Source organism: Centroberyx gerrardi, chromosome 23, assembly GCF_048128805.1.
Source record: "Centroberyx gerrardi isolate f3 chromosome 23, fCenGer3.hap1.cur.20231027, whole genome shotgun sequence".
NCBI classification, from domain to species: Eukaryota; Metazoa; Chordata; class Actinopteri; order Beryciformes; family Berycidae; genus Centroberyx; species Centroberyx gerrardi.
In genome coordinates this window covers 20908290-20921113 of record NC_136019.1, presented here as the reverse complement: position 1 = coordinate 20921113, position 12824 = coordinate 20908290, and the positions used below count along the sequence as shown (strand labels likewise).

The 12824-nt window shown below is 43.8% G+C and overlaps 1 protein-coding gene across 2 annotated transcripts in view; it reads left to right on the top strand.

The window, feature by feature from the left end:
* rtn3 (reticulon 3) overlaps positions 1–12824 on the top strand; it is a 29228-nt gene that overhangs the window by 5694 nt on the left and 10710 nt on the right. Inside the window, exons 2-3 of one of the 2 annotated variants that reach the window (XM_071926058.2) lie at positions 2047–2094; positions 7799–10360. The exons of the other annotated variant lie outside the window; for it this stretch is intronic. Coding sequence (XP_071782159.2) covers positions 2047–2094; positions 7799–10360 — 2610 coding nt within the window. The remainder of the gene's footprint in view (positions 1–2046; positions 2095–7798; positions 10361–12824) is intronic. 2 annotated transcript variants of the gene reach the window in all.

Here is a 12824-nt window from a genome sequence, read left to right as displayed (position 1 = left end):
AAATAGCCCTCAGGGGTGGACAGGACTGGATAGCTCTAGCACAGGGCAGAAATGGCAGGCATGACTGAGATGCCAGTAGTCCCTCCCTGTACCATCAACCCCCCTAAGAGACCTTCGGATTCACCCGGACTAAGTAGCCCGAGGTGACACAGTAGCCAAACCGACTTCCGACTCATGTCTGCCTATGATAGATTTGACATAGAAGACCCCTCGTGTTGGAAATATGAGCTACTACTGCATGAAGGCCATGTCTAACCCTTGTCCCAGATAGACCTTCTTCTGCAGAGATGATCATTTCCACGATCAGGCATTGTGACGAAAAGGTTTTCACTGGAAATGTTCAGTGAAACAGACTGGACATCTATTCTTATATACTCAACACTGCTGTCTGTGTAGTTGTGTGTGTATATATACCCATTTATGCTCTGTTTATACCATTCCAATTCACGTGTACAGCTTTTTTCCCTTGCAGCGTTCAGTAAGTGCAGTATTCTCTAGATCTGCATTCTGTTATTTCATTCTTTTCTATTTTTGACTTCTGTGGCTTCACATCAGTACAGTTAGTTTCTAACAGAGAACCATGTGCACATTATTGTACACAAGAGACCTATTTACTAAATTTTGCTAAAACATTTTTATATACTTCTTTGTATAATTTTGTTACGTTTTAATGTGATCTACAGGAGCAAGCCGCCAAGTCGAATTCCCTGTATGTGCAAACTTAATTGGCCAGTAAAAGTGATTATGAAATACATTCTTCATCCAATTAGCCGACGACTTTTCTCCTGCCATGTTTGGTCAAGTCATGACATAGCGTGTGCATATTTTTTATTTATTTAGATGATTATTTTTTTAAATTGTTATTAGGCTATATAGTACAAAGTAGAGAGAGACAGGAATGACTGAGAGAGAGGGGGATGACGTGTGACAAAGGTCCCGGGCCGGACTCGAACCCAGGACACGGCACGCGCCCCAGCCCACTGAGCCACCAGGACGCCCCCATGTGCGTATTTTCAATAGCGATGTACATAGGGATATTGCTTTCTTTTGCACTGGAGCGGCTCACCTGTTTGCACACTACTTGCAACCTCTGACGAATGTGGAAACGTAAGTGAAATGCAGAGCTTGCCTTGTGGTTGAAAAGTGAAGGTGTGGTGTGTCAGAGGTTAAGGGCGGTGTGAATCTGAGAGAAGGAATGCTGCAACGCAAGGGCTCACCAACACCAACCTGCCCAGCCTGTCTCTGAACTCCAGGAGCCACACCTCCCTCGATAAACCGGAAACTCACACACACACACACACACGCCCTCAGTCCTTACTCATGACCAAAGACATTCTTCAGATGTTCTCTCCTGGCATTCCCGACCCATTCGATTGCAAGAGGGGAAAAGGAGACGTGAACTCCAGTAACTCCCCCCTCTTTGCCCTGATACTCATGGGAGAGTGTTGGGCGATAGCGCTCCACAAAGGAGGACTTTGTGTTCCCAATCACATGAGATTCAGAAGTGAGGCAGAAATGTTGTAAGGCTACATAATTCCCATCAAGTGGGTGAACTATGGGTGCCCAGCTGGTATCTGGTGTGGCAAGTAGTAAACCATCGGAGAGGTACTTCAGAATGTCATTGGAAAAATAAGAAACAATGATCGGTTATAGTTGAATTGTGGGAAGCGTTTTTGATTTGAAAACGGAAAAAGACAAGTGCCTTTGATGCTTGTAATTATGTAATTAGTTATAGTTTCTCTATTTTTGTCTTGGTCCTGCCTGCATAGCAAATATAAGTGCATGTGTTAACATAATTGTAGGTTGTTTACTGGAGTCAATCTGGAGAGTATATGCATGGGGCATCAAGGGTGAAAAGATACAGTGAGTATTTTATGGTCTTTTTCTGAAGTAGTTTTTTGTATAGCATGTAGAGTTGTTAAGGTTGGATAGACCTAACTGATTGTTAATGTCTTTATTTTAATGGGAAGGGGCGGGGTGCAGTGGATAGGAGTTATATTCTTCCTCTCTAGGATGTTCATTCTTCTGTCCTTTTTATTTTTTCAGATTCCTTTCTTTCCTCTTCGCCTGTATCTCTCATTCAGTCTCCTCAAGGCAAGTGTATGGTTCTCTTACGCTGCTCGCCTGCTCTCTCTCTCCCCTCTCTTCCACTTTACCTCTCTCTCCCTCTGACCTCTCTCTTGCTGGCCTGCTGCTGTAATGCTCTCTTCACCCCTCTTTCTAGTGCCCCTCTCCTGCTCGTAAGATCAAATCAAAGACGGTTTTAAAAATGGGCTTGCAAAGAAACCAACAACATCATGAATTCCAATCCTAACCCAGCGCAACCCCTAACCCGACTGCTCTTACCCGCCCCTCCTCCTAGAAGCCTTGTAACATTATCCCATCTGTTTCCAACGCTGCTGACCCTCGGTGGCTGCACTAATTGTAACTTAGCAGGGCGGCATAGCTTCTCCCCTTTTCAACGACATATGGCAGTTGTAATTATTTTAACCCTCCCAACTGGAGATGAAACGTACCACATTGAGTAAATGGCCTACCTGGAGCTTCAGTGCATGGCCGGAGACAAACCATTCTCTGGTTTTAGTCTTGAAAAATCAGTGTTGGGGGGTGGGTGGCGACATTAATCTCTGCACAGCCATAGTCTGATCAGCTAAAGCTTAACCAACACAAATTGTACAGTTGTTTACACTTGTGGTATACTAAGCATGTGGTGTAAAGATTAATTTGCCCACGCCCAATTGCCATAGAAGCGACTGATCCCTTCAACCTATTGGTGATGCTGTATTAGACAGCCATATGCCTCATGTTCCAACAGAACAAATTGGCAATAGCTTACACTTGAATAAGCAGCACATGTGGTAACATGCATGATTCAAAGTAAGTCTATTTTCCTATTTCAGAACCCACTGCTGCCTGTTCTTACCCGTCCCCAGAACCTTTACCACATCCAAATTAAAGATCTGTAAAACCCGAGTCTCCACAGATGACAGCAGTCTGATCCATTTCAGTCTTTACCGCCTGCTAGCAAGCATTATTTAGGTCAGCGGCACTCGCTGTAGGTTCAAGATAATCCCAAGATTGCCACTTTATTTTAAGAAAGCAGAGAGAAGTTCAAGTTCACATTGTGCGCACAAGAGCAGAAACCTAAAAATGGATCAGGTTGGTGTCCCGGGGGAGGTCCTACCTTCCTCCAGCCCTAGTATCTGAGCCCCCCCTCCAGCCCCAGTAGCAGCCGCACCCCGGAGGATGAGTGGCACTGGAGGGATCATCCACCGCCCAGGGGTCTGGGCCCGCCATTGCCTGTGGCTGCTCGCTCGCCCACCACTCCACTATCTGCTTATGGCTTTGTAGGCTTTGTGCATGTCTCACATCTATGCTGGAGATTCAAAAGTAGGTTTTCTTTCATCTAGTTATTATTATTATTTATTTTTTTTGTTCTGCTTTATTTTCAGATTCTTTTTGAGTTCTAATTTTTAACACAATTTTAGAAGTCTAGGCTGGAGTAATCTGTAAAATGGTAGTCAGTAATAAAGTAGAAAGTATTATTTTCTGATTGGGATAGATGTATCTATTTGGACCACAAAGTGCAAAGGTATTCTTAGTCACAGGTTATCACACATCTTAGACACAAGGGTCCAACCTATTCCCTACATCACTAAGGGGCAGATGACACGACTGCACCCTATGGAATTTGAACTCTTACTGACTTGTCTGCTCTTTAGCAAAAATATCTGACTTGGCTCATGCAATGCAATGCTTTATCAATAACGGATACCAGGTCCTTCGATAGTAATGTTGCAGAAGTGCAATATGCTGTCTGGAAGTTACCATCTGTAAAATGCCTTCGTTCTTGAACTAGTCATTTATTTGGGATACTCCTGTTGTTGTTAAAGTAAATTTAGTGGAGAAGACCAAATTTGCCAACTAAAACTATTTTAATTCAGCTTTATTCAAGGACTGAATACCAATGAAGGGATTAACATTCCTACTTCTCTGAAAAATGTGCAACTTACGCATATTTTCGAAAGCGACATTGGCAAAGGCTCCAGTTATTCAATTTAGGAGAGGTATTTGCTATTTCATTAAGGTATATTTGATACTCAGCCCACATACTTTACTGTGGAGAGCAGATTACATAAATCAGATGTGGAAGGCCCCTGATGTTTCATTTAGAAGATTGCACATGAATAGTGGCCTATTAGAAAACAAGGTTGTTGACAGCTTTATCTGAACCATGTTCAAAATGCCACTCCTGTGTTAAAGGCCCAGTTGAAGTGTTCATGGTTCTAATCAAGTAGTGCTCGCTCTGGTTTCCATCTGTGGCCGTTCTCTTGGAGCACTAGCTGTTTTGGAATTTGTTTACCAGTGCAGAGCCAAAGGACTACATCGCTGTCGGCTAGATGGAAAGTCCATTCATGTGGCCTAGTTTGAACAATGCATTGTACTGTGGCGCTCACTGAGAGGGGAGGTGTGGGTCCTGACCAAGACAAAGTGCACCAGTCAGCTGTGCACCAGTGGCAGTCTGTGAGTTGCCTATAACAGTGGTTGGAGGGGGAGGGGGGTGGGATCATGCTGACCACACAGCAAATATTACAAGGTTCAATAGTTCACAATAACAAAAAAACAGTAAATATGTTAATGTAATCTGTCTTTGTAATGATGAGATTTGACAACAGGTTTTCAAATGGTCTTTTAGGGTGTGATCACCCTTGTTTTTTTGGTCTGAACCATAGTGGTAAAGTTTTCTTAATGTATTTTAGTATTTGGTTTGTTGAGGTTCACACTGCCCAATTACAAGCAAACCATTCTTGTAAACAAAAGTCACATCGACTCAAGTTGCTCGTTTATTGGAGAGAGTTTTGGTAACGTGTCATCCCACAAGATTAGAGATTTTGGCAGTGAAGAGAGTCACAAATCTGATTCGAGTCCCTGTAAGTTTAACTAAGCATGATGGACTTGTCTGCGCTCTTTGGCGTAATTGAAGAAATAGCTGTATATGAGCATCAGCCCAGACTTAATTTTGTTATGCTAGGCTTTCCAAGCATGAGGAACTGCTGGCTATCAGATGGCAACATCCATCTCCTTATACCCATAAACCCTTGCATTTTGGGGTCATTACCTGTAATTGGTTGGGATTGTGTTCTCATTCCTATCAAACCACCAGGTGAGAACCTGGCCAAACAAGTTTGAACGAGCCACTCCAAACATGCTTGTGGTGAACTTGAAACACCTTTAAGTGTTTAATCAACACTGGGGGGAAAAATTGACCTTGTATTAAGTAGAAAAAACAACTGCACGGTACACCTGTTAGAGTATTTGGTCAAAGTAAAAGTTAAACCCTGGTCGTAGGTGGAGTCGGGCATGCAGAGGTTGAGCTGGACAGCTGACGTTCACCTCCCGATATAGCTGCCAATTCATGGTGGTTTGACGCTGGGTGTTGAAAATGACATAGGAGACCTTTGGTGCTGAAAGGGATCATGTGATTATTGGAACAGTTGCTTGGAACATCTTGTGGACTCTGTGGCCCCCAGGATACCCGAGGGGGACCCTGCCATCACAGTGACTCAAAATGTCACCTCAGCTGTGGGTGTGAGGAATAGTGGTGGGTTAACAACGTTTAATGACCTGATTGACAGCGCAGGGGGAACATAGATTATCTAGAAAAGGAGAGCTCTCCTGCATATTTTTCACTGCTTTGGTATTGGCTGTCTTAACATTAAATCGTTTTGATTTTATGATAGGTAGGTAGCTAGCAAGCACTACTTAGGTAGCATTAATTGAAAATAAACAGAGAAAAATCAATGAACTTACTTAAGAGCTTACCATTGACTGGAACAATGAATGCAATCATTCGCCAAGCATTGTTTGAGATGTTTACTCCTGTAGTCTTTAAAATAAAAGTTGTAGTGAACTGGGAAGCTTTGAATGGCTGTAATCAACTTCTCATCCATTTTGCACTTTTGCCAGGTGGAGCTATTGTTCATGAAACAAAATCACATTGGTAGGGAAACAAGAGAGCGTAGAAATCTGATTGGCTGTTGACGGCTGACAAGCTTTTTGACCATCCACACATTGGCCGAGTTTCCCTGGTGGCTCAGCTCTATAGGAAATGAATGGACTTTGGTGACTTGTTGATCATGTTGTTCGCAGTGTGAACACAGTCTGTCTGTAACCTCTCTGTGCTTCAGTTGTCTAACAATGAGGAAACAAATCCCATCTCTGGGGTCTCAGCTATCATTGCAGCAAATTGCTGTACTCAGTTCTCTTCCTAATGTGTATTGAGAAGTCCAGTAAATCAGTTGCATTTAAATTCACTTTTTTTTGTCTTTTGGTTATGTTTTTGGTCCAGGGTTGTGTAGCACTTTTGTCCTAGAGATGAGCCATTTGGCTGTATTACAGGACATTGGAATAAAATGTATTGAATTTGTGCTAAACTAATGAATTAATTGCAGTACCTAATTGATGAGATTAGAAACAAGGGACAAACTTGACCATTATAATGATGCTGGCATCTCTCTCTTTCTTTCATTATTAAGGTTACATGAATATTATGTAGCAACATCAACTTTCAGTTACCAAGTTAGATTTTTTTTAATTGGTTATAATCAAAATCATATAATAAAACTGTTTTGATATGCTAGATATATGCTTGACCTTAACTGTTGCCCTTAAAAAGTCTTGCAGTGAATACAGAGAGTGTTGTTTCTCGAGACAACTTTTATCTCATCCTTCTTGTGTCGCTTTCAGTTTTATATCTAGTGTTCTCTGTTGCAGGTTTCTTGATATGGAATGACCAATAGCAGCTATCATGTTTGCTGTCATTGTTGTTCTTATAGAGGGAGGGGCCAGATGCAGTTTTAACCTCTTTAATTTTTTTTACAGCAGTGTTTTTTTTTAGGAATGACATGGCCATTTACAGCCAAAGAAGTTGCATCAGTGAGCGTTACTTTAGTACAGATGAACAAATAGGAAGGCTTTACATTATATCCAAAAGGTACCAACAAAATGGACAAAATAAGGCCTTGCACGCGGTTGGACTTTGTAACATTTAAAAGAAGTTACAGATCCTTGACACTATCAAATCCACACTTCCAGGAGTGGCAACAATGTTTGACTTTCAACGACTATAAAGATTCTAAGAATAGAGTACTGAACTTAGTTCACAGGTCAGGTCACAAGAAACTAAAAGGCAAATGGTCTTAGAACAGCACTGCTTTTCTAAGATACTTTGTACATTTGACTCAATTTGAATGTATGGTCCCAGGTTTTGGAAACTGCTTGAAAATCACTGAAAATCACTGAAAACCACTCCTTTTGCAGCTGCAGGTGTGTACAGAGAACAGTTGCCAATTCTTTACCTTCTCTTATGTAATAGGGACTCAAGTACAGTTCATGAAAAAAAGCCTGCGAGTGTGTAGTAAGTCTAATAGATTTAAAAACTGATATCCAGTCACCACAGCCACACATAGTGATTTACAAACAATATTATCAGCCTATGACATTTTATTTTGTTTGGTGCTGCTTCATTTTGATCATACAAATCATTCTTCATGTTGCCATATTGAGTGCTGCTTAATGGCAACTTTCTGTAGTTGTTAAGAGCAGCATGCACAAAGTAAGATCCCATCCATTATAAACCAATATTATGGTTCCATGATGCAATGCATGACTGCTTGGGCTGCAACATCGAGGCCTCGCTGAATAATACTAGAAGTGCATGGGAGTTGAGTGTCTGTGATTTATATGCCCTCCCCTCCTTTTTCCTCTTCGTCGTCATTCTTCCTGCATGGCAATGCAGATAAAAGGGTGGTCCTGGGCTCCGACAAGCCCTCTGAAGGTGTGGCCACCTCCCTTCGCTTTCCTTCTCAGCCTGGCTCTTTCTCACCCGGTAATTATGGGAGTGAAGCAGGGCCGCCAGATGGACAACCAGATTCACCGATCAAGACATCTCCTGTGTCGGAGCGGATAAAGGCACTGGAAGCTCTTGCTGCCAAGAAGAAGGAACCTGATTTCAGGAGCGACGGAGGTTTCCCTCATTTCAGAGAACGCCACTATGAGAAGTCTCCCACTGAGACGATCACCTCAACTTTCCAGAAGAAAGGAGGTTCTGCTGACCAGGAGTCACCAGAATCCCCATTTGAAGTACTTGGAGATATAAGACAAGTGAATGAGTTTGAAGACACAGCAGACTGGATGAGGGCTCATTTACCTCCAGCACCAGACTTTGATGATGCTGTAGATTTAAATAAAGGCACCCTGGCTTCAGAAAAGAATGCTAAATCAAAGGAGATGAAGGAGACAGATATAGTTATACCTGATGTTCCTGCAGCTTTTGCTGGTGTCCCTGATGCTTTCATGGATTCTCCTGTTGAAGCTCCAAAACTGAAAGATAAGTCCAATGAGGCGCCCAAGCAGCCTAGTGTTGAGGAGGAGTCGGAGTTTGACCTCAGCTTCTTGCCAACAGCCTACATGTGGGACCAACAGGAGAAATCTGGTGCCCAGGCTCCACCAAATCTGGACTCGGTACTTCCTGCTTCTCCTGCACCTCCTGCAGGCTTTGGCTCCCCATCACCTCCTCTCTCACCACCGGCTGGCATTGATGCTAAACAGAATGTTTCGGATGCCAAGAAGACCATGTGGGGTGGGGATCTGGAGCCCCAAGAGGTGAGTGAAGTGGACAGCTCAGGAGAGTCGGATGATACCGTCATTGAGGATGGAGCCTCTGTTCCTCCTCCCTCCCTTCCTCCCTCCTCTGTTCCTGCACCTTCAAGTGATCCTACCACTACTGCCCCCTTGGATTCCTCCCTCCCCACTGAGGAAAAAGAGACCCCACCACCGAAGCAAGAGAAGAAGCTAATGCAGGTCCCGACGATCAATGTTATTGAGACCGACGAGCCAAATTATAGTGACGAGGAGATGGAAATGGAGCTGGAGGTGGAGGAAGATGAGGGTTATGAGGTTGTAAAAGACCCAGCCAGAGAGGCTCCCAAAACCCCTGAACCAGAGCCGGAGGTGACTAAAACTGAGCTACCCAAGACACGCCCCTTAGAAACTGAATTCATGGAAGGCTACTCTCCTCCATCCTCACCTGTGGATTCTGATGCTGAATACTCTCCCAAACACAAAATACTCAAATCTGATCCTGAAACATCTGCATCAAAAACCGATGGACTGCCGAATACAGCTGCTTCAAAGGACTCTGATTCTGCACAACCTGAGAAATCACAGACCACCTCCAATGAGTTGAATGATAAACCCTCCCCTTTCACTGCCAAACAGTCTGTCACAAATGAAGAAGTAGACTTCCCAGACAATGATGACGAGTGGTCAGATGAAGCACAAGAAATCCTGGTTAAACACGACAAGACTGTTACCGCTCAGGATCCAGCTCATCACACCCCATCCAAAGTGGATGAAAAAATCTGCACAGAAGAGAAACAGGGCTATATTGAAACAGCTTCACTTTCTAAATCCACCTTCATGCAGGATGACGTATATGACAGACAATCATTTGATTATGATTATGATGCACCCCCTGCCTTGGAGGACATGCTGGATGAGAAAGACCTAAACCATGCTAAGGAGCCCTCGCCTTCTGGGCCATCTCAGATCCATATTGAAACACTGAGTGCGAACACCACAAATGACTTCACTTCATTGGATGATGAAGAGCCCTTTCCCAAGTCAGTTGGTCAGGTGTCTTATAGAGAATATCCCAAAGACCCATATTCCTCTTTCCAAAGTGGGAGCATCAAGGAGCCAGTTATTGATAAAAAAGTGAAGAATGACATCATTACAGATAACATGGAAAGCAGCAAGTCTCTGCCACAGCAGGAAATTGGCTCAAAGACCCAGAAGGACACTAAAGCAGGTCACCATACACCTGACACAACAAGCGACCCAGAAAGCATCGAGCCTGACTGCTCAGTTTCTGGAGCTACGGATAGCTTTGTGGAGTTCATGAGGGAGTGCCTGAAGTCACGGCAGGATGAAGAGCCCGACGATGCTCATCAAGGTCTTGCCTCCAAGGACGAGCTCCCCAAAACTGGCGCGCCTCCTCCCCAGTCCCCTCCAACCATGGTGATGGATCTCGAACAAGAACGGCTCACCATCAGTGCTCTCAAAGAGCTGGGCAGCAGTCAGGATGAAGAGGAGGCACTCGAGTCCAGTATGAAGATTTCTGACCCTGCATCTATAAAGCAGTCTTCCTTTATCTCAGCTCCCAACCCTCCATCTTCCCAAACCAAGACTGCTTCCGACAGCATGTATTCCAAAGAGGTAGAAGCCATCGACGAGTGGGTGGCTGAAGCCTACCATCTTGCTGAGCATGTCTTGACAGCAATACTAACCCACTTATCAGGTAACATCTCTTCCCTCTGGGCTGTAGGCCCGCTAACCTCTCATGCAAGCACCTCAACATGACCCCTTGTCTCACTTGCACCTCGTACCTGCCTGTTCCTTTTTCAAAAGGTTTGAATCTGCTGTTGTGTAACATATGGTTACATGTGTTTGAAGAGCTTGATAATGCATGCATTCTTTAGGTATGCATCTATAAAGCTGTAATACAGATTTATCTTGCTCTTTAAAGTCATGGCAGTTTTTAAGGGTCTATTTGACAGTATGCCAAGTCTGTAGAGATTGCTGGGGACATGGTAACACACGCAGTGCAGTTGTCACAGAGGTCAAAGGATCAAACCACATTGTAATGGGGTATATGGACACTGAGGCTGCATATGGTCTAGTGATCCCCTCTCCGTTTGACCCTGTCCTGCCCTCTGTCCTTTAAAGCTCGGCAGTGGTCTATTGGCAGAGAGCGGTTGGGGGTTTTAAATATGGTGCCTGAGTGTCTGCTTGCAAGGGGCCTGGAAGTCAGGCGGCACAGTCGATCCCCAGTGTTGGGTTTCTGCTTTGATGCAACTTTCCACAGCACACTGCACTTGGAGGAGAAGATCGTTCAAGAAAGAGAATGGTCACTAACGGAGCTTTATTAACCTTTTCCACTGGCCGTCATTAATATCTCATGTGTTGGATTAAATATTGTCAAGCATGACGAGGCACAATGCAAAGAAGGGAAGTGATACAAAATTAATGGCATATCCAGAGGCCATTGTGCCTCTTCTATTATTTTTGTGTGATAATTTGCCCTGTAGATTTGGAGGCAGGATGCCAACTTGGCTAATTAGTTTGCTGTCATAAGATCTCTCAGTCCCCCCCTTGTTCTCTCCTCTTCTCTTGAGCCTAGTTCCAGCCGTCCCTCCCTTCCTCTGCAAAATGATACGCCGCGAATATGAGAGCTATTCCAAGCCAGACTGCTGTTTTCATGCATCGCAGCTTGCAGTGATAATTACTCTGCATACTCTATAGTATATTTGTGTGCGATACAGATCTCATCAGATAAGTTGGCCAGAAACTGGGCAGAGTACTGGAAGATGTAAATGTACAAGAGTTGCAGCAGTCTCCTAAAGGCATTCATGCCAATACCTCCCCCTTCCGTTCCAACATGAACCTCAACCCCCCCACCCATACACACACACACACGCAAGCACACAGGCTGGTATGCAGACAGAGTAATCCTAACACATGCAGTGATACTTATGCATGTGTTGCGTGCCATACCCTACACTTGGCACACTTATGCATTGGTGTTCAGGCCAGCAGAAACTAGGCGAAAGACAATCGATTTGGCTGCTTTTATGTGAATTTAAGCTAGTGATCCACACTTTGTAACCATTTCCTAATTATGATGTAATTACTGCGTTCTGTTGGAGGAGTTCTCTTTTTGTGTCCTGTTCTGTATGTGAACCCTGTGGTGTTGAATCCTCCCCCTCAGCTACAGCCTTGGTGCTATTTTCGTGCTTCTCTGCAGTGCTGCTCCACAACTCTGTAGGTTATTAGGCGGGGTATGCTTGGCTAGGTGAGTTTATTTCATTGGGTGTGCCTGTTTCAGCTGGCTAGCCTCCATTGTTAACGCTAATGCAGCATTGCCACACCAGTTCCTTGTCAATGAAAACCCCATAAATGCTCATACTTCATGTTGATCTAGCCTTCTGTCACTCAAGTCCACACTGTGATAGCCCGAAAAGGCTCTCTGCATCCCTTGGCTGGCTAGTTAGATTGCCAGACTTGTTGCCAGGCCTCAAAAGATTAGTTCAAATCAAGGAATCCATTTGTGGTGAGAGATTTGTTAATCCTCTGTTTGTGCGGAGATTGGTGAAGGAGGGACGGGGGCCACTTTGGAGGGGATCATGTGAGTACTTGAATCAGACGGAGCCAGTCTCACCAATGTTTATAATCACCTACGGTATTTGACTCTTAATGAAGCTTTCTGACGTTTAGCTCTTTTCTTTTTTTCTTAACAGGAGTGAACATTTCTGTCAGGCTGTGTTGTAATGGGGTCACATGAAAATAGAGCAGGGTGTGAACACACACACACACACTGTCACAGACACACAAACCGCGTTGGGCTTGGTACTCGAAGCAATCTTATTGCTAATTACTCCATGGGAGCAGTTATCTGTTAGGCTTCTCATTACACTTGACTGTTACATGCCCAAACCTGGCGGGTGGCGTCCTCTTTGCTTCAAAATGTTCTTTATTCCTCTATCCACTCTATTCAAATAATGATGGACTTGATATTTTTTTCAGCTGTGTGTGTGTGTGTGTGTCTAAGGTTTTTGTACGATCTATTTGTTTACGCTGTGTGCACTTAAGTAATGTCTGAGAAGTTAAAATGTTTGAAAATGTGGGCCAACTTTACTAAACCATGGATGATACAGATTAATACGGAACAGAGGATGTAATTTGTGGAAAAAAAGATGTTAATG